At 52.6% G+C, this 25,014-nt stretch overlaps 10 protein-coding genes across 10 annotated transcripts; 8 read left to right on the forward strand and 2 right to left on the reverse strand.

The window, feature by feature from the left end:
• Positions 1-264: 264 nt before the first annotated feature.
• On the reverse strand, positions 265-1,933 carry AYO20_07751 (hypothetical protein; the record flags this gene model as incomplete). Its single annotated transcript, XM_022646035.1, has 3 exons — positions 265-1,151; positions 1,202-1,678; positions 1,747-1,933. 3 exons carry the CDS (start codon positions 1,931-1,933, stop codon positions 265-267), a joined length of 1,551 nt encoding a protein of 516 aa, XP_022497974.1.
• Positions 1,934-2,628: 695 nt separating this feature from the next.
• On the forward strand, positions 2,629-4,238 carry AYO20_07752 (hypothetical protein; the record flags this gene model as incomplete). Its single annotated transcript, XM_022646036.1, has 2 exons — positions 2,629-4,077; positions 4,134-4,238. The coding sequence occupies 2 exons, from the start codon at positions 2,629-2,631 to the stop codon at positions 4,236-4,238; spliced, it is 1,554 nt and encodes a 517-aa protein (XP_022497975.1).
• A 747-nt stretch (positions 4,239-4,985) lies between these two features.
• On the forward strand, positions 4,986-5,324 carry AYO20_07753 (hypothetical protein; the record flags this gene model as incomplete). Its single annotated transcript, XM_022646037.1, has 1 exon — positions 4,986-5,324. The coding sequence occupies one exon, from the start codon at positions 4,986-4,988 to the stop codon at positions 5,322-5,324; it is 339 nt and encodes a 112-aa protein (XP_022497976.1).
• A 738-nt stretch (positions 5,325-6,062) lies between these two features.
• Positions 6,063-6,900, forward strand: AYO20_07754 (hypothetical protein; the record flags this gene model as incomplete). Its single annotated transcript, XM_022646038.1, has 2 exons — positions 6,063-6,312; positions 6,389-6,900. The coding sequence occupies 2 exons, from the start codon at positions 6,063-6,065 to the stop codon at positions 6,898-6,900; spliced, it is 762 nt and encodes a 253-aa protein (XP_022497977.1).
• A 433-nt stretch (positions 6,901-7,333) lies between these two features.
• Positions 7,334-8,155, reverse strand: AYO20_07755 (hypothetical protein; the record flags this gene model as incomplete). Its single annotated transcript, XM_022646039.1, has 2 exons — positions 7,334-8,053; positions 8,129-8,155. 2 exons carry the CDS (start codon positions 8,153-8,155, stop codon positions 7,334-7,336), a joined length of 747 nt encoding a protein of 248 aa, XP_022497978.1.
• A 970-nt stretch (positions 8,156-9,125) lies between these two features.
• AYO20_07756 (hypothetical protein) lies at positions 9,126-10,316 on the forward strand (the record flags this gene model as incomplete). The annotated part of the gene is made up of 1 exon (XM_022646040.1): positions 9,126-10,316. The coding sequence occupies one exon, from the start codon at positions 9,126-9,128 to the stop codon at positions 10,314-10,316; it is 1,191 nt and encodes a 396-aa protein (XP_022497979.1).
• A 4,937-nt stretch (positions 10,317-15,253) lies between these two features.
• AYO20_07757 (hypothetical protein) lies at positions 15,254-16,810 on the forward strand (the record flags this gene model as incomplete). Its single annotated transcript, XM_022646041.1, has 3 exons — positions 15,254-15,430; positions 15,482-15,547; positions 15,599-16,810. The coding sequence occupies 3 exons, from the start codon at positions 15,254-15,256 to the stop codon at positions 16,808-16,810; spliced, it is 1,455 nt and encodes a 484-aa protein (XP_022497980.1).
• Positions 16,811-17,681: 871 nt separating this feature from the next.
• AYO20_07758 (hypothetical protein) lies at positions 17,682-18,974 on the forward strand (the record flags this gene model as incomplete). Its single annotated transcript, XM_022646042.1, has 1 exon — positions 17,682-18,974. The coding sequence occupies one exon, from the start codon at positions 17,682-17,684 to the stop codon at positions 18,972-18,974; it is 1,293 nt and encodes a 430-aa protein (XP_022497981.1).
• A 1,911-nt stretch (positions 18,975-20,885) lies between these two features.
• Positions 20,886-22,346, forward strand: AYO20_07759 (hypothetical protein; the record flags this gene model as incomplete). Its single annotated transcript, XM_022646043.1, has 1 exon — positions 20,886-22,346. One exon carries the CDS (start codon positions 20,886-20,888, stop codon positions 22,344-22,346), a length of 1,461 nt encoding a protein of 486 aa, XP_022497982.1.
• A 1,001-nt stretch (positions 22,347-23,347) lies between these two features.
• On the forward strand, positions 23,348-24,474 carry AYO20_07760 (hypothetical protein; the record flags this gene model as incomplete). The annotated part of the gene is made up of 4 exons (XM_022646044.1): positions 23,348-23,514; positions 23,617-23,729; positions 23,787-24,277; positions 24,337-24,474. The coding sequence occupies 4 exons, from the start codon at positions 23,348-23,350 to the stop codon at positions 24,472-24,474; spliced, it is 909 nt and encodes a 302-aa protein (XP_022497983.1).
• Between the last annotated feature and the right edge of the window lie 540 nt (positions 24,475-25,014).

A 25,014-nucleotide genomic window follows, 5' to 3' on the forward strand; every position in this document is an offset into this window, starting at 1 on the left:
AGCGATAGAATTTGGGAACTGGCTTTCTGGTTTATGGAGGTGGTCACTTGTGGTTTAATAACATGCAGGCAGAGAACAGTCCAGCGATGATGCAATTGGCTCCTCGCGCCCCTGTGGCCCCTGACCGCGTTTCCACCACTCAATGATAGACCAGCCCACCTCGCACGCTTATTGCTCCTCCAAACGTTCGCATGGAACATGGTCAACTGCAATCAATAATCCATCACAAGCAATTTTCTCCGTTTCGACATAAATTCTATGCCTCTAGACATATTCCGCCACATCGAATTTCTCCTTGGGCCAGAATTTGGCCTTGATGGGATTGCCGTTGAAGATTCTCCCTTCCAAAGCATTGACTGCCCGCAGAGCACTGAGCTGGCTCACGAACTGTACAAACACCAATGCTTCGCCCTCTTCACTTTCTGGTCGATGGATGTAGACTCTCTCGACACTGCCGTATTTGTCTCCACATTCCTCCCCAATTTCTTGCAGCAGACCGCCCTCTCCCTGAGTGAGTTCGTCGTCGAGATCTAGGCCGTTCAACATGCCCTCAAGGCGAATCACTTCAGACATTGCTCCAAACTTGCCTTCTTCCTCGACAAGGGCAGTCTTGGATTTGTTACCACCGAGAATCTTACCAGTACCTGTCGGAGTAGCGAAGCCACCACCTTCTGCATCCGATTTCTTCTTGCGTTTGTCGGCTTTGGCATATAAGGGGTTGATGATCCCAGTGCCGTGAGCTCCGAGGCCTTGACCCTTGCTCCAGCCGTATTTCGCCATCAGACGTTCAGCAAATCCCACTTGCCCAGGACGTTTAGATCGTGGTTCGTCATCATCGCCATCTTCATCAACACCTGCTTCAGGTTCGGCAACATCATGTCCCTGGCTTGGTCCAGATGCTGAAAGGTCTTCTGGTGCAGTGGGTAAGGTATACCGTACTGGTGCCCTGGAAATCTGACCAGGTGGCGGGATGTCTGCTGGAGGCGAAGGAACAACTGGCGGCTGGCCTTGGCTCATGCGCATTCGTCTCAGATACGCGTCCTCCCCAGTTGCATCGTCCGGAATCTCGACAGGTGGTGGCGGTGGAGGAGGGCTGTCGTCATTCAGGTTAGGTGGAGGAGCAAAAGACATGGAAGGCGGAGCGAATTGTTCTGCCACCATATCAGTAAGTTCCAAACCCGTCCGAACCCTCTTTCCTTACTGTTCATGGGGCGATGGTAGTCATCGTCTTCAGATTCACTATAACTCCTCTGCCTTATGCGGTGTCTGTAGAGGAGGTCCTTCCACTCCCTAACTTCGCGTATTTTCTCCTCGCTGTGCTTGTATTCTTCATAATTGTTGGGTCTGCTCGGATCGTAGATGTCATCCCAATTCTGAGTCACTTCTGCCGCTGCCTTGTTCTTTTTACGCTTCTTACGACCTCCTCGCTGTCGCTTCCCAGAGTAGAAATTGTTCACGTCATCGTCGTCCGACGCCGTCGCTGCCCAGTCCGCAAGAGTGGTCTTGGGCGCAGGTAGTTGCGGCACTGAAGTTTCTGTGGCAGTACTTGGGGCGCCTTCGACTGTGGGGGTTGTAGTACTGGCCGCTGGAGGGACACCGAATTTACTGGCGATGGCTTTTGCTTTTGCCTTTTGCGCGGCGATCTGGGGTCTTTTGGTAGGTTGGAATCTTAGGGAGGCTGTAAATCACGCGAGAGCATGGCGCAAAACGTGAGCAGATCCATCCAGCAAACCTCTAGGTTCTTACGACGAAGAGATGTACCAGCGAGTGCTTGCTGTCGTTTGACAGCCTCATCCTGTTCGGGAGAGCTTTCGACCGGCTTGTAGGAGACCGGTGCGCTGGAGATGGTCCCAGGACCAGCATTATTCGGGTCAAGGAGGTTCGCATAGAGCGACAAGCCTCCGCGCGTGGGTGTCGGCGCATTGTTGGACATGTTCTCACATGTGCTTTTGCTTAGACCAAGGTGGGTTTGAGCGCGAGGTGCGGCGACTTAGAAAGTGACTTCCACGGAGAGTCTAAACTGCGGTCTCGTGATTGGGACACCGACGGGCAGTTCTCGGGGGAAGGGAAGTGACTTAGCCTGCAGAAGGCCCCCCCGTTCTAGGCACTGTTGGCCCCTATTGGTAATCTCTGGTGCCCTAATAAATTCTGGACCTGATAGCCCTGCTTGCATCGGAAGCCGCTTGCCATGGGGCCGTTCGATTTACCAATCGCTTGACTTCGGGCGCATCTGTGGATTTTCGTGTCGTGTCATATTCGGATGACTTCAATCTCTCCAAGCTGAATTCAAAGCTCCCGCTACCATCTCCATGGACTTATCGTATCACCCGATATACTTGAACAGTCAAGCCTTGTGGCCCACACGCCATTTCTATGGTTCCCGGTGAGATACTAATATCGAGATGGAGCCCGTTTGCCATGCTGGTCTTCTTATCTGTCGACGTCGCAGGGCATCACGTCATTTTCATGTTTCAGACTCTTTTTTTCTGCTGCCTTTTCTCGAATACAGCTTGAATAGGAGGAGACTGGCATTTTAATTGAGATACCCATATTGTTGTGTTGTCCCGTCTCTGTCTCATTCCTTTGAATCTCTTTTCTCCAGCAGTCTTTATCACATTCCGCACAGCCATGGTCGCATCCACTCTGTCCACCTCTTTCCCTCAGTCGTCTTCCGCCATAGCAGTCATTGTGCCTACAAAACCCACTGCTTTGACTGTCTCCTTTGAGCAACTGGCACAGGATGTGTTGGCTTTTCAGAAACAACTCGCTCATCTAGGTATCCGACATGCCGACGCCGTCTCAATAGCCTTGCCCAACAGCTACGAATTTATCGTTTCTTTTCTTGCAACCTCTTTCCAACGAGCAATTGCGGCCCCTCTGAATCCTGCCTACAAGCAAAGCGAGTTCGAGTTCTACATCGACGATCTTTCTTCAGCCGTGATTATATTGCCTCGAGGAGCACATGCCCGGGACGGACCTGCTGTGAAAGCGGCCAGGCAACATCGTGCTGCCATTGCAGAATGCTACGTGGATGGAACGAAGTTGGTCTTGGATGTGAAAGAGCAGGGCTGCCTGGCACAAAGACAATCTCAATCAGTCGCTGAGGCTCAACCAGAAGATGTCGCACTCGTTCTGCACACCAGTGGGACCACCGGGCGCCCGAAGGCTGTTCCATTGACCCATCGCAACCTGACAAGAACAATGCAGAACATTCAAAACACCTACGAGCTTACTGCTCAGGATCGGACGATGTTGGTTATGCCACTCTTTCACGTGCACGGTCTGTTGGCTGGATTTCTGTCTCCCCTGAGTGCTGGGGGATCTGCTATTGTTCCAGATCATTTTTCTGCACGATCCTTCTGGGCCGACTTTATTCAACACAAAGCCAACTGGTACACAGCCGTGCCGACGATTCATCAGATTCTGTTAAAGAACCCTGCACCTAACCCGATACCCAAGATCAGATTCATCCGCTCATGTTCATCGGCACTGTCCCCGAAAACATTTATGGAACTTGAAAGGACATATCGAGCACCAGTTCTTGAAGCCTATGCCATGACAGAAGCAGCTCACCAGATGTGTTCGAACCAGCTCCCACATCGCGGAAAGCGAAAGCCCGGCAGTGTGGGAATTGGCCAGGGAGTCGAAGTCAAGATTCTCGACGAGCAAGGCGATGAAGTCCCCCGGGGCCGGGAAGCCGAAATTTGTGTAAGGGGAGAGAATGTCACGAAAGGATACATCAATAATGAAAAGGCTACCAAAGAAGCATTCACCAAGGGGGGATTCTTCCGCACAGGAGATCAGGGCAAGATGGATGAAGATGGCTACGTCTTCATCACCGGCAGGATCAAAGAGCTAATCAACAGAGGGGGGGAGAAGATCAGCCCGATCGAGCTGGATCATGTGATCATCGCCAATCCAGACGTGGCAGACGGTGTCACTTTTGCTATTCCTTCAGAATTATACGGCCAAGAAGTGGGAGTGGCAGTTGTTCCTAAGCCTGGGAAGACGGTGACTGAGAAGGGCATTACTGATTACGTTGCCAGCAAGACGGCCAAGTTCAAGAAGCCGAGCAGGGTATGTGCATTTTATCTGGCAGGTGCATCTTAGTGCCGCGCTGACTGAGATGACAGGTTTGGATCTTGAAAGAGATTCCCAAGACAGCCACGGGAAAGATACAACGAAGGAAGGTTGCAGATACTCTTCTGGCCAAAGACCAGCCTAGAGCGATGCTATAGAAGGATTGTTCGGGTCCGACCGGAGGCGTTAATGCCTGACAGTACAGGAAGAGACATGGATATCCAGCATGGGGTTTTCAAAAAAGAGGAGAAAGACAATCATGAGCGGCTAGAGTCAACCATGTGGGAGTCGAGGGCGTGTAGCACGCCTCCTAAGAATTTTCGTAGGCCGATACCATGATGGGTGAATGTTTTCGCGAGTTCTTGGAAAGGGGCTGACAACTGAGGGACTGGGGAGATGCGAGATGAAGCTGCACCTCGGTCTTGGACATCCGGAGCACTGGATGTCAGGGTATCTCTCGAAGGGTACGGTTCCGATGCAAGATGAGTCGAGGCAGTCAACTGAAGCATGGAAGGAGCTAGACCTCGCACAAAGATTGAGATAGAGCTTGAGAAGGCTGAAGATTCCTGCTCCCCACAAATTGGCGACGCCCTAAGAACATGTTCACATCCCCACTTCGCGCCCTGCGCTGTGGAGAAGAGTTCGACCGGCATTCAATCCTGGACAGCGATAATTGCCCCGGCTGTCCTCAGTCTCGCAGCGTGTGGTGCTTGGTCATACAATATTTGACTCCGTATCAACCAGTATCCTGACTCCGGAGCTTCATGTCGAAACTGCTTCGTGGTTACCGTCAGCTGCACTCTCTGAGAAGTGTTCACACAACACCCTCCCAGTTCCCGCAAACAACTCGAACTCTCCACCTGGGTCCATTAATTGCTCCGCGAAACCTCCGATCTGTCAGAGCCATGTCTTCCTCGGCGATCCCTACGAATGAATGGCTGGTCATCGTTCCCGATCACCCTAATGCCCTTGACAAGCGACTCGCGGTCCGCCCGCAGCATCTTTCAGCGTTGACACCCAAGATCGAGGCGGGGATTGTGGTCTTTGGCGGTGCGACTCTCTCGAAACACCCCGCTGAGGGAGAGACTCCGGATATGACTGGCAGTGCCATGTTGATAAAGGCAAATACCGAGCAAGAAGTCAAGGAACTCTTGGCAAACGATGCGTACACAAAGGGAGGAGCGTGGGATGTGAGCAAGGCACAGATATTCCCGTTCAGGTGTGCCGTGCGGACGGCCATGTGAAGATACAGCTTTGGACGAGGGTCTAGCAAGGGGATTGCCATTGGGACTGCGATGAATGATCAAGAACGAAGCCACACAGCTTGAATGACTCGGGAGGAATGTGCCCATAAACGCTGCTGTATCGACCAGTACTACATTGGACAAACACCATAAGCCTCGTTGTTAAGCCTCTCCAACACTTTCTCTCTCTACCAGTCGCAGCTTGAATGATGGGTGATGTGCACAGGCAACCGGTCCGAGTTGTGTGACTTGAGAGCGGCATCTCTCACAAAACTACCATTGATCTGTCACGTTGCAGCTCCTTTGTTATATTACTTCTCCCTTGCTCACAAGTCCGTGGTGATATTCGTTCAGTCCGACTGGGATGCATGTCATGATTGCTACATGACTGGTTTCCCAACGTTTCCAAGGGACAAATGGTATTTGGAGTGACATTTGCAAGTTGCCTGCGCACCAGATTCCTGCCGGTTGCTGGGTCGAAACGCCTCTTCACTTTGTTCCCGTCTCACTTCAGCTCTGTATCAACCCAACCCTGTGACCAGAGACAATAAAGACGCGATTCTTCTCCCCTCTTTACCACGATCATCTATCCATCCATCCTCACGATTCTTGCCACGTCCTCTGCCGTCAATACTTGCATCTCTAAAGCTTCGAGCTGACCTAGCTGCAGTTATTAATCGAAGACACCCGCAGTCAGCACACTTCTTTACCACTGCTCTCAACCTCGTGCAATCCAACATGATGAATCTCTTCAGCATGCTCTTCCCCTTCTTCGTCCTCGTCCTTCCTCTTATTGCACAAGAGATGGGCAACCTCACCGACGTTCCAGTCACTCAAAACAACCCCTCCCGCGCAACCTTCCAGGCGATCCTACAAGCCGGGAAACCTGTCCAAGGGCAGATTACCGGGGTTTCTAGCGATAACGGTACTGGCGTCAATTTCAATGTCAACTTCTTTGACTTTCCAGATATCTCGCAGGGTCCTTTCAGTGAGTTCTCATAGAGCGTGACTTGGCAATCCGAAGTTCCTCTGCGTTGAAGACGACGACTAAACCTTCCATTCAGAATACCACATCCACCAATACCCCGTGCCTGCGTCAGGAAACTGCACCGCCACAGGTGGCCATCTCTCGCCCTTTGGCAGACAGGACGACCCTCCCTGCGATGCCACCGCCCCGTGGACCTGCCAGCCCGGCGACCTCTCCGGCAAACACGGCAATATCTCCCAACTGACCTCCTCCACCTCCAGTGACTCCCAAGCCGTCGGCACCTTCCAAGCCATGTACCTCGACCTGTACGTGAGCACCGATCCCAGCAACGTGGCGTTCTTCGGGAATCGCAGTGTGGTCGTGCACAGCGCGAACGGGACGAGGTTGAATTGCGGGAATTTCACACAGATGAGCTCCAGCTCGAGTGGCGGCGGGAATAACAATGGGACCAATACTACGGCGCCGACAACTTTGCCCACGAATAACGTTGCAGGTGGGGCAGTTGGTGCGGTGAAGTGGGAATTGGCGAGCGGCGCGGTGTTTGCGGTCGGTGTGTGTCTTATCTCCTTGATGGGTGGCTTGATTTGAGGGCAAAGGACAAGAGAAACGGCCAAGGGCGGAATTGTAATTGATAGCCTCACCCAATTCGCCGACAAATTCACAGTATTCATGGTGATGATCGAGGGCGGACAGTCAAATGTACGCAGGTTTCAGGGATGTCATCGAGCGGGATTTTCTAATCAGGGATCAAAGGAAATACCCGAGTTCGGCGACTATGTAGTCCTTTAATGCAATGGTGATGATAGCGTTAGAAGATTCTCTAGCCGGGTATGGTGTGTATCATGGCAAAACTGCAAACTTCGTCCGACCATCAGCAATGGATTGAGTAGCCAGTCCTTTGGTCGTTTTCCCTCGTATCACATGCTTTCATCCTGCCGTCTATCTATCGTGGTGATTGTGATGACTGAACCATCCTTCTCGTAACATATTTATAACGAGCGCACCGATTTCTTCCGGGTCCTCAACTCAACCTCTTCAAGAATCCACCTTGGATCAGCCTCTCGACGTCGGCCTGGCGGACGAAGAACTGCGAGTTCTTTGTCAGATTGATGGCGCCGTACTCTGTCTGGATCTCGCCGGCATCTCTCAGAACTCGGACGTCGATGAACAGGTCGCGCGGCGGCTCGAGCGAGCCCGTCAGGTCAATGTCCGTCCACTGGCCCTTGTACTGGGAGAGCAGGTCGCCGTAGGCGTGGAAGTAGGACGACTCCTCGGGCGAGTGGGCGTTGTGCGTCCCCGCCGCGGAAGCAGCAGCAGCATTGTCCTCGCGAACATTCGCGGCAGCGTTGGACGCATTGTTGCCACCACCGGCTTCGTGCCCCGTCCCGACCTCCAGGTCCTGGCCCTCCCACACCATGCCTTCCAGCTTCTCGGCCCGCACGCGGTGGTACGCCAGGAGACACCTCTTGTCGCGCCGCATGCTCAGGTGGTCGACGAGCAGCGCGCACGCCGTCGCGGGGTGTTCGGCCGGGGTGAAGGTGCTCTGCGACGACGGGTTGCCGTCCTCGTCGTACTCGGTCGTGGTGAACGGTTCCAGGATCCGCGTCACGTCGCGGTCCAGGTCGCGCACTTCGCGGACCACGGAGCGGACCAGTTCGGTCTGGTAAGGGGGCAGGGCGGGGAGGGTGAGCGTGCGTTTCGCGTGTTGCACCTGTTGGAGGGGAAGGTTAGGTTGGGATTTCTGAGGAGTTTGTCCATATAGGGAGGGGAAAGGGAGCCAGCCCGAAGTTGAATGGACGGACAAGAAACAACTTACGAGCTTGTTCCCAAGCTCTCCATGCATTTGGGAATTACATAGAGTGATCTTCCTTACAACGAAGCACTGATAAGACCTCGAATGAGTCGTCAACGACAGGCGACAGGCGACCGGACAAGAATATCGAGTTAATCATGTACCAATTCTGTACCCCCGTACGGATGGGCGTATCGAGTGGTCAATACAGAATTCGCAACGCGGGGAGAAATGTGGCCCCGCGAATGAACGCGTCAAGGGGTCAAGGGTCAAGGGTCAAGGGGCGATTCCGCCAATCAGGTCCAACCACCTCTCGGAGCGGATTCTTGGTCGTCCCCTTTTTTCCGCCAGCCTTGTCTGTGCTTTGGATCACTTGACGTTGATTCCTGATGGAATGAGTTCCAGGCGAAGTCGGACTACATCCTCCTCACTAAAACTGTCCTCCGAGACTACTTTGATATCAACGCATCCTTCACCGCAGGATGTCAATGGCGACCGCTAGATCCTGCATCAAGATGCGCCTGTGACGAGGGTTCCCTCTCCGAGATCAAGTCAACAGAGCACTGGAGATCGAAAGGACAGGCACCGAGAGCTCATCAGGAGCAACGGTCCACGGGGGGATCTCGGTCACAGCATGAACCGGGGACTGGGTCTTTTTGTTGTGTGAGACGGACCGGACACTGTCCGCCCATGGGCATTTCACTGGCACAGTCATAGTGCAATACAATAACAATAACAAGGTGAAATTCACGTCTCGGAAATGCTTCTCCATCAGGCTGTGCTTTGAATAGAGGGCACACAATGAAGAGAAAAACAACAATAGTGCGGCAGAACAGCCGAACCGGTCGCGTTAGAAGAACAATTCATACCGGACCGTGAATAGGATTCTCGTGAATAGCAGATATTCGCGCCAAGTGTGATAGAATCACTTTTCCTGTATTTAATGTCCCGGCCAGGCAGTCGCTCAACCAAGCGTTTGTCTCTTTCTTCCCATTCATTCTGCAAACGGCGCCTCGCAAACATGAAGCAGCGTCTACAAAACCCGCCAACGCCCACCAACTCCTTCTTCGGTCCAATCTTCGACCGGCGCCACCGGGTCAAGAGGCGGTGGCTTCGCCCAGAGACGACAAGGCGGCGACCCGGTGGCGCCGGGTACATGGTTCCCAGGTGGGGGAACGCCGGACAACGCCGACGACCAAAGCCGCGCCAACATTTCCACTGGGGCACCTCTCCACCACCAACATGGTCGCCAACGTACTGGGAAGCGCTGCCCGCTCTGTGGATCTTGGTCAAGGACATGTACGCAATCACCTTGGCCTTGTTAGATTTCAACGACGCTCTCAGACGTTTGCTGAATCTCCACGGAGAACGATGGCAACGGCTGGAAGGGGATAAGCTCGCGAGGACCCTGGCGATATCCCTGAACATCTGGTCCTCGTTGGCGCCCAAGAGACTCCTAGGATTCGCTACGCCAGAGAAATTTTTCAAAAACGCAACGATAAATAAATATCCAGAAGTCGTCCGCAAGCTGGCGAGGGCTGAAGCCCGGGTCGTGCTGACAATGGCGCGCCTGGCAACAATCGAAGAGTGTGTGTGGTCAGGAGACGCTCTGCTCTTGATAGCACTGGACATTTCGGGACCCTTGGTGTCGGGAGTTCGCAGACAAAGATCACACCCCGACTTTCCCTGGTTCACCGAGCTCGAGGCACAGCATCGGGGGTTTCTCGCGTTTCGTGCACGCGGCAGGAGGCGGCTGTTCGACACCATCAGCAAACTCTTGACCCCAAGGTTGAGGGCCCTGGACTACCGAAGGGATTTTTTCTACTCGGACCTCGAAGCGAAGTTCCTCGAAGCACGTGAAAGTTTTTCTTCATGGACACCTGGTCTTTCCAAAGTGGCCGAACACCTTTCTGCCCGCTTGCTCACCCAGCCCACCGTCCACAGCGAGGGAGAGATCTGTCCGATATGCCATGAAAGCTTGAGCAAAGATCCAAACGCAGAAGACGGGCAGGAAGGGATGAGACAACTACCGATACGCACGGAAAGATGCTGCAATCGGCCATACCACGTCTGCTGCCTCCTTGAGTGGTTGGAACAGGATCTCTATGTACCCTTCGTGTTCGGATCGTGCCCAACCTGTCGAGCTCATTTGAGCTACGACTTTGCGGTTGGTCTCATGGAAAGATCTATTGTCGAGCTGGGAACATTGTGAGGGACACAAGCGAGATTGTTGGTGCTGTGGTCGGATGGATCTGTCAGAGAGCTGAGCATGGATAAGGCTGAAAGGAGAATCATGACTGTGGTCGTGGCAAAGAAGAGACTTTGAAGAAGGGACCACAATGGTCGAGTGTGAAATCGAGACATGGACAAGAGGTTGGAGATGGCTACTTCAGTGAGAGAGCTCGAGGAGGAAAGTGTCGCAGCATGGTGAACCGGTGATGATACAGTCTAGCTTAACAACAAACCAGAGTGAAGAGTTTGAGAGAAACAAGACCACACACATATGGTGTTATTGAGCCATCCTTGCTGTAGAGATGAAACGCAGTTCTTCTGCAAGTCAACCAACACGACTGCCACCTCTGACAAAGTTGGTGGCATTTTCGAAGGTGGCGTGGGACACAGGGAGGTCGAAACAGTCAGTGGGAACTAGTCTGAAACCGGATTTCTACGCTCACTAGTCATCTGATTCGCCGTATCGACATATCTGCACTTGCGGTATTTGCAGTCTGCCAGATACTGTCGAGTATTTACCACATGCCGCTCATTGCCTTGAAGGCGCCATTTGAAACCGACAGATTAGAAAGTGTCGGGACACGCACTTGAGATGTCTGCAATTGGCAACGGGGCGAAGAGCCCTCGACCATTGCTGCCTCTGTGGACATTATCGTGTCGGTGGACCAGCTTGTATGAGTGTTCAGTATTCACTCAAACAACAGCCATCCCTCATCGCCACGAGATGTGAAAAGCTTCCTTGAAAGGCGAAGTGTATGCGAGGTGACCCATTTGACCCTGACCCTGGACGAAGGACACGCAAGACCTCAAGTTCGAGGGTGACATCCTCCTCAATCCTCGATGCTCAATGACTGTGGAGTTGGAGCAGAAGGTATACGTGTTCTTGTATTGGCGACGACAAAGTGGATAGCAGATCGGATCCGCTACCCATGTACCTCACTCATACGAGAGTTTATTCGTCGTTCGTATATCCTACAGAATCGCCTCCCTGACCTATGTGCCTATTAGTCTAGGCCCCTCAAAAGGCCAAAGCGTCTCTCCTCTGGGACAAATATTCCCCTCCCCTCCGGGTGTGACTCTGACCTGGACAAGTCTCTGGCCGGCTAGCCAGTATCGTCCATATAACTCTTGTTGCCCCTAATAATTAGTATGCAAGTAGATGCGGGTTTTTTTGGAGAGAGAGCCCACGGGACTAGGTAGATGACCTTCGTCTTAGAAGACCTACATGCGTACTTTTCACAGCACAGTTCAATATGTCGACAAGCCCTCAGTGCGGGATTGCCGTATCGACTGTTGCTGTTGCTGATATGTATGTATGTACGTACCTACCTACCAAGCAGGTAGATGGGCGTCGACCAGGGACGATACCTCCATGTAGGCACCGTTTCCAACGTGGTAGAGTTCCCTGAAAGAATCGAACGAGCGAGGCAAGGGGGTTTCAGCGTAGGCAGGGGGACTGTACAGTATGGCGATGCTGGGCCTCAATGATTTTTTGTCGTTGAAGTGGAGGGTAATCACGCAATCTACCTCATTGAAGTTAGGAGAAACGGGGGACTCGATATACAGTGTAATATAGTTCATCGCCCGTTTAGTCTAGTCACCCACGGAAAGGTGTCGAAGATCTGCGACGATGCAGCCAGAGGGAGAGCCAAGTCGTATCGTCGTCGGATCTCGAATGGGGCATGCATGCATGACGGTATTTGTCAGTCGACTGCACTACCGGCATCAGGGGGAATGGGGTACATACTTAGGCACGATAGGTCTCAAGTACGCCATAGAGACGACGACCAAAAGGGTAAAGCCACGCGAACGACGGGACTTTAAGTCTGAGGTACACTGTGGCCCTCTTATCGAGAGACTGGTTGAATCAAACAAACGTTGCAAAAGGGATGCCATCGTACACTGCATAATCAGAGCTGGGGAATATGCTCGCACACAGGCTGCCACGGTCGTGTGAAGGGCTCACTCTCAGTTGAGCCGAGCCCTACCGGTGGGGGGCTGTATGTAGATCTGGATACTTGTAAGTCAAACCCTGCAAGGGAGTGGGAACAGCAGGATGCTACTCTACCAATGCGGCCCAGTTTTCTCCCATCCAACAGAAGTTCAGGTTCATGGTGTTCGTGCGTTCCCCTCCGCCTCCCCGGTATGTACATATCCTGTGCCTCCACTAGGAGCACGATCCAGGAACCCGCGCGGCAGTTTGGCTTTTACATCGGAGCAAATCATCATGAAGATATCACATGCGTGACTTCGTGCCGATTCCAAGGCATATGATAAGTGAGGACACCTCGTATTCGATAGGGTGCATCTGTAGCCGTGCACAGTGGTACACTGCCGCCGTCAAAAGCCAAGTTGAATTGGGATGAACAAGGATGAGCAAAGTTTTCGAAGATGGGCCAAGCACGGCGAAGGACAGGCATGCAATTTGTCTGTCCGTCTTCATCGATTAGCACAATCATGCTCCGGAGCCATCGCACAAGGGGAGTAGCCTGTTGGCCGGAAAAAACCTGGGCAACCTGCTGTGCTGCTTGAAAGACACGCAGACGCGTCTTGAGCGCAGTTTCAAAGAGCAGTTGTTCAGCCAAGGTAGAAGTTCAGACATGGGGGAAAAATGAGCAAACGTACCACGGAGAATAGAATCGCCGTCCATGGAGCTGCCCACAAGATCAAGAAGATACTCAAGGTGGACCAGGTTCGAAGACCACCAAACAGGGAAGGTGATCTACAAGTCCAAGTGCAATTGGATGAGATCAAGCTTTGGTTTCCTGCGGATGCGAACCATGCTCAAGTCTGGTACTGGTGGATCGAATGCATGCCGCGAAAGCCCAAGAAAACCAAATGCGAGAAGGAGGAGCTACTATAGCTGAAGTGTTTGGGTCCGTGTCCCATGTCAGTGCACCAGTACCTTGAGAGGGGTTGATAGCAATAGATGTCGCCCCAAGACCGACAGCAGAAGTGGGTAAATTAGCTTTTCATATCGGTGGATGAGGATGATCCCCTGTGCAGCCTGGATACCCTTTGGCACGATGACAAATTCGCAATTCAGGGCAGACATGTGTCGCACTCTTCATACACACTCAGCCGGATGAAGTGGCTGAAACTGGGGTACAGGCTGGACCGACAGAAATCGAGCAGGCAAGAAAGTCAACTGTGATCCGAATCCAGACTGAAGGAGAGCCAGACGGTGGCGGCCCGGCTTCGGGTGGGCCGTGCTGCTATTGAGCTATCGCGTCAGATGTGCTGAGTTGGTCTATCGGTCTCTACAAGTCTGCAGAGACATTAGACTTCAGTCTCCGATGGTTCTGGAAAGAATTGCAGAAAGAAGGTCTCGGTCAGCAAGAAGATGGCGGTAAGTCGGAGCAGAAGGTGACTTTGAAAAAGATACGGTGATTTTGTTGGTGGCGCATCGGAGATTATGGAATGCCACAGCTGGTTCCAGGGAGATCATGTCTGTTGCCGCTGTCATATAAGCATGTTCGTCGCACAGACAACCCGGCGGTAGCCAGTCAGCGAGAAGGCACTTTGAGCAAATCACCGCTCGGTCAGATTCAGGACCCGCCCCAAATTCAATGCTCGCCACAGAGAGAACATGGAGAAGATGGCGTTGGTCGCTGGTCGTGACTGCAAGCGGCGGTTGGGTGCGCATGAGGAATGTGACTGGAGGTGGTCTGTGCATTTCAATCGCAGGGAACAGCGCATGAAACGTTCGTCCCCTCCCCAGCATAGTGAGCAGGAAGTTGTTGGTGACCGGCTTGTTCTCTCATTGAACAACCCTTTTGCGAAAGGCTGCTCGCTCCAATGGAGGTTGTCCAAGTCAATATAAGGCTCTCAACAGGGTTGTTAGCTGGACTTGCCTGTTCAGCGGCAATTCCCGAACCTCTCAGGATGCTGCAGGGACCGGATGCGCATCAAGGCGAGACTCCAGGACTTTAGGAAGAGCTCCAAGAACCTGGCACCTCTTTTCACCGCTCACGACTCCTGACCCTGGTTGCGTGGAGGTGGGAAGCTTGTGGAGTTAGCTGCTTTCCATCTCTTCTCTCTCCTTTTGCTTTCGTCGAACCGAAAACAAAAAGAAACCGCTGGGAGAAAGCGACTTGTTACCATGAGTCCGGATGCGGCCAATGCAGCTGAAAGCGACCATCGTCGCACTCTAAAGCCAAAGGTTCGAGACTCTTGCAGTTGATTGATATGTTCCCTTCTCAGAGCCTTTCTCCTCCTGTTTTTTTCTTGCATCAACAAAGCTTCTCAATCGGCAGGTCGCCAGTGTCTCGGTCTTGAGATTGCTATCCATCTCCTCGCGGGTAATTGAGACAAAGCCAGCTGCTTCTGGCGTCATCAAAATCAGTCTCGCAAGGCTGCCAACCTACTCACCGCCAGTATCGGACTCCAACCGTACTGCACCATACCGATCTTACTCTTTGAAGACGACAAACTTTCTGGCCCTCTTCCCGTTCAAGCGGACGGGTTGCTGCAACAATTGATAAAGAACCATCTGCAACTGCAACATAGTCTCATCAGGGACAACGGAGATCTTTCAGCAATTGTCTTTGCCATCAAAGCAACAGCAGTGGGATAAAGCGTCATCTCCATTGTGCGGCTTTGCCTTCTGACGGAGAGCGACAGATAAGCAAATCTGACGAGGCTTGACACCTGCGTCGAGCAGTTCTGTCAGCTGGATATAACATCTGGAACACGGGCTCAGACAACGAAGTGACATCCCGAAAGCGGTCAGGAGACCACCAAAGTCACAAGTAGAAGGACTCTCTGTCATATTGCCACAGCATCCCTTCCCATCGACGAACCAGCTGGTTGCCTCTTTGCCTCATCACCTCGTTGCTGCGACAAGACGGACAACGTCACACTGACCTCCACCGTCTCACATACTCTCACCTCGAAGTGGGAGAGCTTACCGACATCATGGCCCAAAACTCTGTCACTGGACGTCCGCCATCACCTCCACATTCAATCGACGGCCACTACAGCCAAGGCGACGATAACCGGCCCAGCGCAACGGTTGTCGTAAAGCCGGAGCCTTTCACGCCACCAATGCCCCCAGCATCAATGGTGCCAGAAATGGGCTCCCAACAGACATATGTCAGTCCTTCATCCTCCAGTCATGGCCAGTTAGATGCTTACCTCTTGCAGGATCCTTATGGCGACCCTTCTCTGTATCATACAGCGCCAACTCCCGTTTTCTATACACCACAGCAGGTAAGTTGGATCCTGCCGCAAGACGCTGGCAAGACGTGCTGACCAAGATAGACTATCGCCAGATCCGTTCCATGTCACACACCTCCTCAAAACATTGGCATCCTGACACGCAGTGGTCGCACTCTCGGAACTCCATCGAGCACAGGAGGTACCGAATCTCCACGTCCCTCGCTCTCCCCAAAGTCGCGCAAGAATCCGAAAAAGAAAGCTGGCAAAAAGGGAGGACCTGCCATCGATCAACCACTCAGCATTCTGACAAGGGACTATAAGACTCCGGTTCGGGATATGGCACTGTGGGTCAACCGACCAGTCGAAGAACGATTGGCAGAAGTGGAGAGGAAAAAGGGATACGTTTCCAGACCGATGAACTCCTTCATGTTGTATCGATCTGCGTACGCAGAGCGAGTGAAGCAATTCTGCAAGGAGAACAACCACCAGGTGGTCTCGCAGGTGACGGGGGCAAGTTGGCCGCTGGAACCCAAGGAAGTGAGAGATCTGTACGAGCGATATGCCAACATCGAACGCGACAACCATGCCGCAGCTCACCCCAACTACAAGTTCGCACCAAACAAGACGGGGAAGAGGACAAGGAATGAGGACGAGGTCAGTGACAGTGATCCTGACTGGGAAGGTTCCATCAAGAGCTCCAAGCGCAGTCGCAGTGTCAGGCGCTTTGACAGCAGAAGTGCCTCCTCGACACCATTCGACGACAGGCCTGCTGTTTACCACCGCATGATCCCAGCACAGCATCACTTGCCAGGGTACGAAATGACCAATCCATACAGACCGGCTCAGATCATGGTGGGCTCGAATGGCATGGTTGGCGACTATTACCAGGCGACAACTTCTGTTGGACCGTACGAGCAAGTCTCCGACATCGCCTACCGAAGGTTGGAGGATCCTTTCCCTCCATACCAGCCGCCGATGGGCTTGGTGGGGCTGCCGCATGCCGAACACCACGAGCTGCTGACGACTTACCCTGCGCCTCAGCCTATGGCGGTATCTGTCCAGCACGACATTCTCGACCCTCGGCTGGGACAACTGGATCCTGGGTATCAGATCGTCTATTACGACGACGGTGTTGAGCCGGCCCATGAAATCCCAAGGTCAATTGCCTATGAGTCTGCGCCGCAGCTAGAATTGACTTACCAGCCTGAAGCTTACCATCCGGGTCTAGCCACGTTGACGGAGGAGCATGATGTATGGGCAGAGCCAGGACAGGCCGGGTCGGACTTTGATTCGGAGTTCCAGAAGTTGAGTTGATGATTGATTGAGAGGTCAGTGGCCGGAATTTCATCGTTCTGTGAAGAGCATTGGTTGGACTTTCTATTGCATAGCCAGGGAGTTGAGTCATAGATGGGGGTTCCTATATTTGTTGAGCAATTCTACCTGTACTATTCTCATCCTTTTTCGGGGATCATGAGCTGTTGAAAGAAATTTTACTCACAACAGGCTCGAGTTCAGTTGCCGGGTCAGACACGAGACCCGTCGAATCGAAAGGAAAATATTAAATTTTCCATTCCAATTCGCTCGGACATTATTGCGCGCTTGGGGGGGAATTATCTTTCTTGGTCGCTAGAACATAGTACCACTGAGACCGAGGCAGCATGTTGAGGTGCAAAAGATTGGGTACCAGATTGTATGTCGAGGTTGGGTAGTGTAAATCAGCAAAGCATAAAGACGCGCACTGGTGGCACCAATACGGCTGCTGCACCGTAGATGCTTAGTCACACACGGTGGATCACATGGTCCCATCATAAGAGGCCACGAGTATTCAGGCTAATGGGGAACTTTGTCACGTGCGCTAATTTCGACCCTTTATTCTGTTGTCACCATCTTATTGGCTTCCTTCCGGGGCTCCATCGGCCTATGAAACTCACAGCCAGGACCACAACCTCCACCACGTCGTCACCGTGTCTGCAGATCGAGGGGTGATTTGACTGGAAAACCCAATGTGGCATTCTTTCATGGTTCCCTTTGCACTTGCCGTACACCTCTGATTCCAGCTCAGATCACCCCTCTTGTCGCCAACATCCTTTTTGCTGTTTGCAGTCGCTGCAAACGGTACAATGGGTTGGCGAAAACCACCGCAACACCTCAGTCCAACGGGTGCTCTGTACACTCAACGCTGACCATGGCGCCCGCTCCATACACCGCCGAACCGGGCAATTGGTTCCTTCGCGGAGTCCAGTCTGCCGTCTTCTACTATGTCTCTTGCTCGCCGTGGCTCGGTTACAAACACAGGCGGAAAAGGAGGAGGGAAGCGAAAGAGCAAGCACAATCCAAGGCGGAAATTGTGGTCACTCAGCCAGGCGTGGTCACGCAGCCTGGTCCTTTTCAGACAAATGAAGCCTGGGCAGAAGAGTTGATGCTGGGCCCTGGACCACCCAGAGGGTGGAAGAAAGATACGCTTCTGCAGAAATTGCAGAAAAAAGTGTACACAGAATCGCCCAGAAGCGACACTAAGCCCCCATCCGCAGGGACACCTGCACCGAGTTTGGAGCCGGCAACGTCGTCTACAAGGCTCTCAGGTCCTCTCACAGACTCGGCCGCTGAGTTATCAACGAGAACATCTCTAACTACAGACGAGATTGAGGACGTGGACACGAGTTGCGACAAGTCTGCTTCGGCTCAGGAGAGACCACCGCGAGAAAGAAGGCTGTCTAGTGCAATGGAGAATCTCAAAGACTCTCTACGCACAACTTTACATCCGCCAAAATGGAATTGGAAGAGATATGAACGAGAGGATGAGATCCTGGCGGGGTTTACAGAGAAAGTTACGAGAATGTGGAATCGGGCGACCTCGGGAATGCATCACGAGGATGCCGATGAGCAAGACGAGGGCGGAGAACCGTCAGTGTATAGACGAAAGCGTGCTCCCACAAATGAGAGTGAACGATATGACTACTATCGGGCGAGGCATCCCGAAGTGAACGATCTACATCCTCCGGTGGTATCTCAACTGCCGGCTACCAGGGCCGAAGCGGCTTGGATGTTACTTCCTCCTCCCAGTGCTGCAGTCATGGAAGCACGCAGAAGACCTGCTGCGGAACCCGACATACGCTTTCCATTATGCGTCATCGGCAGGCCCCGAAAACAGGCCGAACCAACGCCATCAATGGCCAAAACCCGGTCTTTCGAACAAGTCGACATGCAATACTCGGTATATCCTAGTGATGCCGAAGATGAAGATGAAGGGTTTAGCAGCAGCGAGACACAAAGTGTCAACCGAGAAATCGATCACTACCAAATGCACAGTGAGAATGACAGCCCAGCACGGATCAAGCATCTATCAGATCCAATCATCAAACCACCCCCAGTGGTGTATCCGGTGTCACGGATTGCAGGGGACTTGTTTATTCCCAAGAGAAGGGATTCATGGCAGTTTCATTATGTTGTTCCATCGAACCAGCCGATGGAATGGTAAGAGAAAGAAAGGAGGCAATTGAGTTTGCCTGATTTCAATAGCCACAGGTGGCTACTACTCCTTGTTGCACACTGGGTCAATATGGAGCAAAATTGTTTTCAAGGAATTGGCCTGTCCTGGATGGATCGTGCCAACATGTGCAGATGAGCATTGAAAGTTTACAGTTGATTGATGTTTTTTTTCTCTCACGACAGACTAAGGTGGTCTGTTAGACGAAGGTGTTTACGATCATGGTGCAGGGCAGGGATTGAATGACTTTGGGAGCGTGATGGCGAACGCACTTTTTTTTGTTTTGTATGTTTTTCTTTTGCGGCATTCTCACGTTCCGGGAGCTACCTGAAGCACTGTGTAACCAAAAAATATATATTATTCTTGTTACTTGAGCCTCACCAACGCAAGGAACAAGTATGTGGTTGGGTAGTAATGCTGGTCCTCGTGGATTCTTGGACCAAGCTGGTGCAGGGATCATCTTGTCTGCATTAACAGGGTCCAAGTTAAACGAGCCCAGGCGGCGTGTGCCAGGGCCCGTTATGCGATCTGGAGAATGGAGCTGGGATGGCACCATTTTGCTGCAGGTTATTGTGCAGTGATTGGGCCAGTGAGCAAGAGCCAACACTCGAGCGGGTAGGGAGGTGGAGAACGAGGCTGGTAGGTAGCTCCCTTGAGGAAAATCATCTGTAAGGGAAACAGGCAAGGCTCAAATTAAAGGCGACTTCGAAGGGGTAGGGACTTTGAGGGTGAAGTTTCCAAGGCACTGTATCTCAGGAGGATCAGGGTCAGATGGATGTCAGGAAGTGGGTGGCGGTTCATTCATCCGCGTGGGTGACAACAAAAAACATCAGAGGAAAAGGATTGCCATAGACTAGTGAGTGACGAGAGATTCGCTGGGCGCAGTGTGCGCAGTCTGGGAGTAAGAAGGCACCGGCAGGCATTGGCAGGATTACCCTCAAGACATCCAAGAAACCAAAGCCTCGCTACAACTGCGACATCGCAACACCCACCCAAGACCACATTTTTTGCCCTTCTCTAACTCTGCTCTCCTCCTGAATCAGTGACATTCTTCTTCACGGCCAACCCCCGTGTCACCTGTCTTCCCGCCTGTCCCCAGCCCTTCACCCTCGTATAACACCACGAGATTACCCCCTTCGCACGCTATTCCAGCACCCACTGCCTTGTACTTGGTAGGTCGCTTGCCCACCTGCATCATCCCGGATTCTCTCCTCCGTGTAACCCTCGACCAACCGCGGCCGCAGTCAGTCCACCATTGCCAGAACTCGTCTCCACCCTTCGCGCAAACCGTCCATCACCCTCGATCACTCGCGCCTCCAGACCACTATCATTCATTACGCGGCAAAACAAGTCAACGCTTCTTGGGTTCTTCAAAGCCTCGCCAAGTTGTGATCCTTCCCGCAGGTGGCCGTGCTTCAATCTGAGTCTGAGCCATTGACAGAGAGCCGCCTTGACCCCGGATCTTTGGGTCTTATTCTAAATTTCGCTGCATTTCGACCCTCAACGCTGTCCACTCTCCTGAGACATTTCAACACCGTGTTCTAGTCATCTGCTCCCGTCCGCAGCAAAGACAACTGCTTTCTAGCTTTCCCTAGCACCCCTCTTCCCTTCACAGCTACAAACGACTTTCTTTCACTCCCCACTTTGATTCACGTTTGTTGAGTTTTCCAACAACCTACTTGGCTTTCCGGCTCGAAATCACCCACACACTCCATCCCTTGCTTCGCCACGCCGCCTACGACTACCACCACTTCTACCGTGTAAGGGATCTTTAAACTCTCTTTTCGGGCCTCTGCGAGAGAAGGAGGAGGATACTGTCAAATATAACAATATTATCTGGTTTTTCGCTGTCCGTTACTCAGACGCATCATCGTCACCACCTTCACTCTGGCACCTCCCAAGATGTGGTCTACCGCCGCTTCCTGGGTCGCCCTGCTTGCGTTGACCGCGGCCCTCACCCGATACTATAACCCAGACCTGTTCAACAAACTCACCGGCCAGGCGTTCACGCGAGCACCACAACCGCATCAAGAGTTGGAAAGACCTCCTGCCAAAAGACAGAAGTCGAAGCGGACACATGCCAGTCGACTAGAGACTAGCAACAGTGGCACTTCTACCCCGACCAGTGCTACTGAAGGCAAGGCCAACAAGAGGAGGAAGCTCATCTCCGCCCCCATCGAGGATAAGGTGGTTGCTCAAACTGCTGAGGGTCAACGAGTGACGCTGCCACGAGATGAGGAGGACGAGCTGAGCAACAAAGAATTCGCTCAACAGCTCGCCAAAGCCCAGGCTGGGACGAACCTGCAGCCTGTCGCATCGCAGGGGGTGAACAAGAAAGAGAGACGAGCGGCTGCGAAGTCAGCCCACGGGAAGCAAAATGGCCTCGAGGCTTCAGGGCTTTCCACCGAAACGTCTTCAACCACCGGTCGCGATGCAGACGATGACCTCTCCCCGATCGGATCTCCCTCTACTGGTCCTGTGTCGACCGCGCCCACCTCCCGCGCTGGCGACGTGTCGGACATGCTAGAGGCCCCTGCGGCCAAGCCTGGAGTTTTGAGACTCACAGATGTCAAGAATGACGGTCCCAAGACAGCAGCGGGCTCCTCCAAAACCGCTTTCCAGCCTGCCTTGACCAAAAAGCAAAGACAACGACAAGCAAAGGCTGCCGAGCAGAAGGCTTTGAGAGAGGAGTCGGACCGCATGCACGAGCAGAAGAAACAAGCACAGTTGCGGGCTGCCAGAATTGCCGAAGGAAGCTCGAACCAGACCAAAGCGAATTCATTCACTGCGAAGCAAAATGCGTGGCAGACTGGAAAGCCAGCTTCGGAGAAGTTACCCCAGACCACTGAAGTCGCGCCTCTTCTCGACACTTTTAACAAACCAGACATACCAACAGTTACTGTGAATGGGTCTGTCACTTCAGAACCGCTTTCCAATGTAACCAACGCTGTTCCCGAGACAGCAAATGTCTCCGCAGTCAAAGAAGATGTTGGCAAAGGCAAGACTCACGCTCTCGGAGCATCAGACCGCGAGAAAGCCGCCAGACCTGTCCTAGGGAGCCGGCCAAGTTGGGCTGACGAAGTCAACCAGGAGGAGCAAGACAAATGGGCAAAAGAGCTTGTACAAGACGAGAAATGGGAGTCGGTGACCAGCAAGAAAGGCAAGAAAAAGGCCAAAAAGGATATAAATGATACAAGCAGTGAGGCCAGTTCTTCGGTTGCCAGAACCGTGGCAGCCAGCCACCCTGTCATCAACGGCACTCAAACGAATGGAATCAAACCTCGCGTGGAGAACCTGAACCGATTTCAGTCCATTGAGCCGGCGACAGATCCGACGTTCAGAGACGCTGAATGGGAGGCTTGATCTAAGGATGATACAGGCTTTGGAGGAGACACTCACTCCGACGCGTCCCGGAGTGGATGCGGCGGACTTTGTTGCCAATAGTGCATGTCCATTTGAGAGGCAGAGCGTGTTGTTTGTTTGTGTGATTTTCTTTCTGTCTACTGTTGTCTCTTTCGATTCTCAGAACTTGTCCGGCGTGGAGCATCATTTTACGGAGCATTAGCATGGGCATGGATATTCATACGGCCCCACCATGGCCTTCAGCAAAAGCAGAGATCAAATCATCAAATACCAGAATGGGGATCCCACGAGGTCCAATTTATTCGTATGGGAAAGGGAGAAACCTTATGTTCCATGGGGAAGAATGGGAGAAAGCGATTGCGCCACCAGGATGATCGCCCAAGATAGAACCAATGTGGACTTGTGTACATGATATGCAAGTCATCTTGAAGCGACTGTAACCGGACAGCGGCTGTTATTCCAGAAGACACAATCCGTAGCTGACTTGTAGAGTTGCGAGGGACGAGAAAGGCGCAGTCGCTGTACCTCGCATGAGGGAGGAAAGGGGATTGTGCAGGCGATTGTGGACTTAGTCAGAACCAAAATTCAGGGGTTGCATAGAGTGTGATTGGCCGGGTTGTGGGTTGAGAATAGCACAACCTCCCACCACGACTAAGTAGCCAGCGTGTTAAGAATACCCAGAGGCAGTATTTTGTCCTTGTGCAGTGCCTTGCCTCCACCGAAGTCCCAAACTGGGTTGCAGATTGACACGCAGCTTGTTTGCTTGCCACGGGTCCATATAATTTCACTCCCCTGTGCGGGAAATTCTGAGCAATTACTACAACTGAAACAGACACAGACACAGACACACGCGCACGCACGCACACTTACTTCTCTTGCTAATTATCCCACCCGTCCTACACATTCTCGGCCGGACCCATTCCTGACTGCGATCGAGACCTCCCTCACCTCAAACCAAGAAACAAGAAAGTGCCAACATTTACTTCCTACCAAGCGTCACCATGGCGCAGATACGAGGCACCGCGGGCTACAATCTGGGCCTGAACAACCAATTTGGCTCCCAACGGAGCGACAATGCCACCAACGATCCCAGTCCCCTCGACCAGATTCGAGAACAGACCAGCAAAATTGAAGACTGGCTGAACACCATGGGCGAGCCTTTGAAGCCGTGAGCATCTATACCCATCACCCTTCGCTGCGGCTGCAAAGCTACATAGTGGCGTCTTCTCACAGACCAGTTTGGATGCTTACTCGGTTTGATCATTCACAGATACCTGCCCGCCATCGGTAGATTTCTTATCGTCGTGACATTCCTCGAGGATGCGGTCAGAATCGTGACCCAGTGGGGCGACCAGCTCACATATCTAAGAGATTTCAGACACAGTGGGTGAACCGTCGAGATGAGTCCAACAACTGCAGATGCTGACCACACCTCCCTAGTTCCCTGGGGCATCACCCACCTTTTCCTCATCTTCAATGTCATTACCATGTCGGTCTGCTCCACGCTGGTCATCATGCGTCGATATGGCGAGTATGCGGTGGGCGGTCTGTTGTCGGTCGTGGTTGTTCAAGCCCTGGGCTACGGCCTCATCTTCGATCTCAATTTCTTCCTTCGCAACTTGTCCGTGATAGGCGGTCTCCTCATGGTGCTCGGGGACAGCTTCGTGAAAAAGAGGGTATTTGCAGGCCTGCCTACAATTGACGAGAAGGACAAGAAGATGTACATCCAGCTCGGGGGACGAGTGCTTCTGATTTTCCTCTTCATCGGGTTCGTTTTCGCTGGTGAATGGAGTGTCGGGAGAGTCCTGGTCAGTATGATTGGATTCGTGGCTTGTGTGATGGTCGTGGTGGGTTTCAAGGCGAAGCTCAGCGCTGTCATCCTGGTGGTGCTTCTCAGCGTGTTCAATGTGCTTGTCAACAACTTCTGGACGGTGAGTGGAATTGTGTCCCTTCTCTATTGATGCCCTGTGCTGACAATGTCCATCTGCAGCTTCACAAGAACCACCCACACAAAGACTTTGCCAAGTACGACTTTTTCCAGATCCTGTCGATCATGGGCGGTCTGTTGCTACTGGTGAACATGGGACCCGGCCAATTGAGCGTGGACGAGAAGAAGAAAGTCTACTGAGCATGTGGGTAATTGATGCAGCGTACTTTTGGGGGGAGAGGAGAAGGAACACACCGTACTCGACCCACGCGTCGATGATATAAAAATGTGGAATGAGACCACGCAGGAAAACGACGAGGGCCACTCAGGGCGGAAGCAGACAGCTACGATCCACAGCAGTGTGTTTCGGAGACGACTCGTCTCATCAGGCGGCTGTCTCGATCTTTGCCGCGCCGAGAGCAATTCGGTGCACGTCTTCGAGGGCCCGAAGCCATGATGAAGCAAATACGTGTGATATTTAACTTTGCATAAGCGGATGCGTTCTCAGAGATAGAACGTAGGTTGGGACAATAGTTTAGCATGCTGCCTGCATTCTGGACTAAAGATCTGTCCGGGATGGACCGATTTAGAGAGAAAAGCAATCATCTGAAAGTCAAGCAACTAGATCTCCTCTTGGCACTGTTTCTGGATGTGGCCTTGACCAGGGACATGTCTCGAAGGGCTACCGTGCGTGTCTGAACGTGAAGAGTCTCGGGTCCTTGTATCCTGGAGATATACTAT

This window comes from Fonsecaea nubica, assembly GCF_001646965.1.
Source record: "Fonsecaea nubica strain CBS 269.64 chromosome Unknown Scaff56, whole genome shotgun sequence".
Classification (NCBI taxonomy): Eukaryota; Fungi; Ascomycota; class Eurotiomycetes; order Chaetothyriales; family Herpotrichiellaceae; genus Fonsecaea; species Fonsecaea nubica.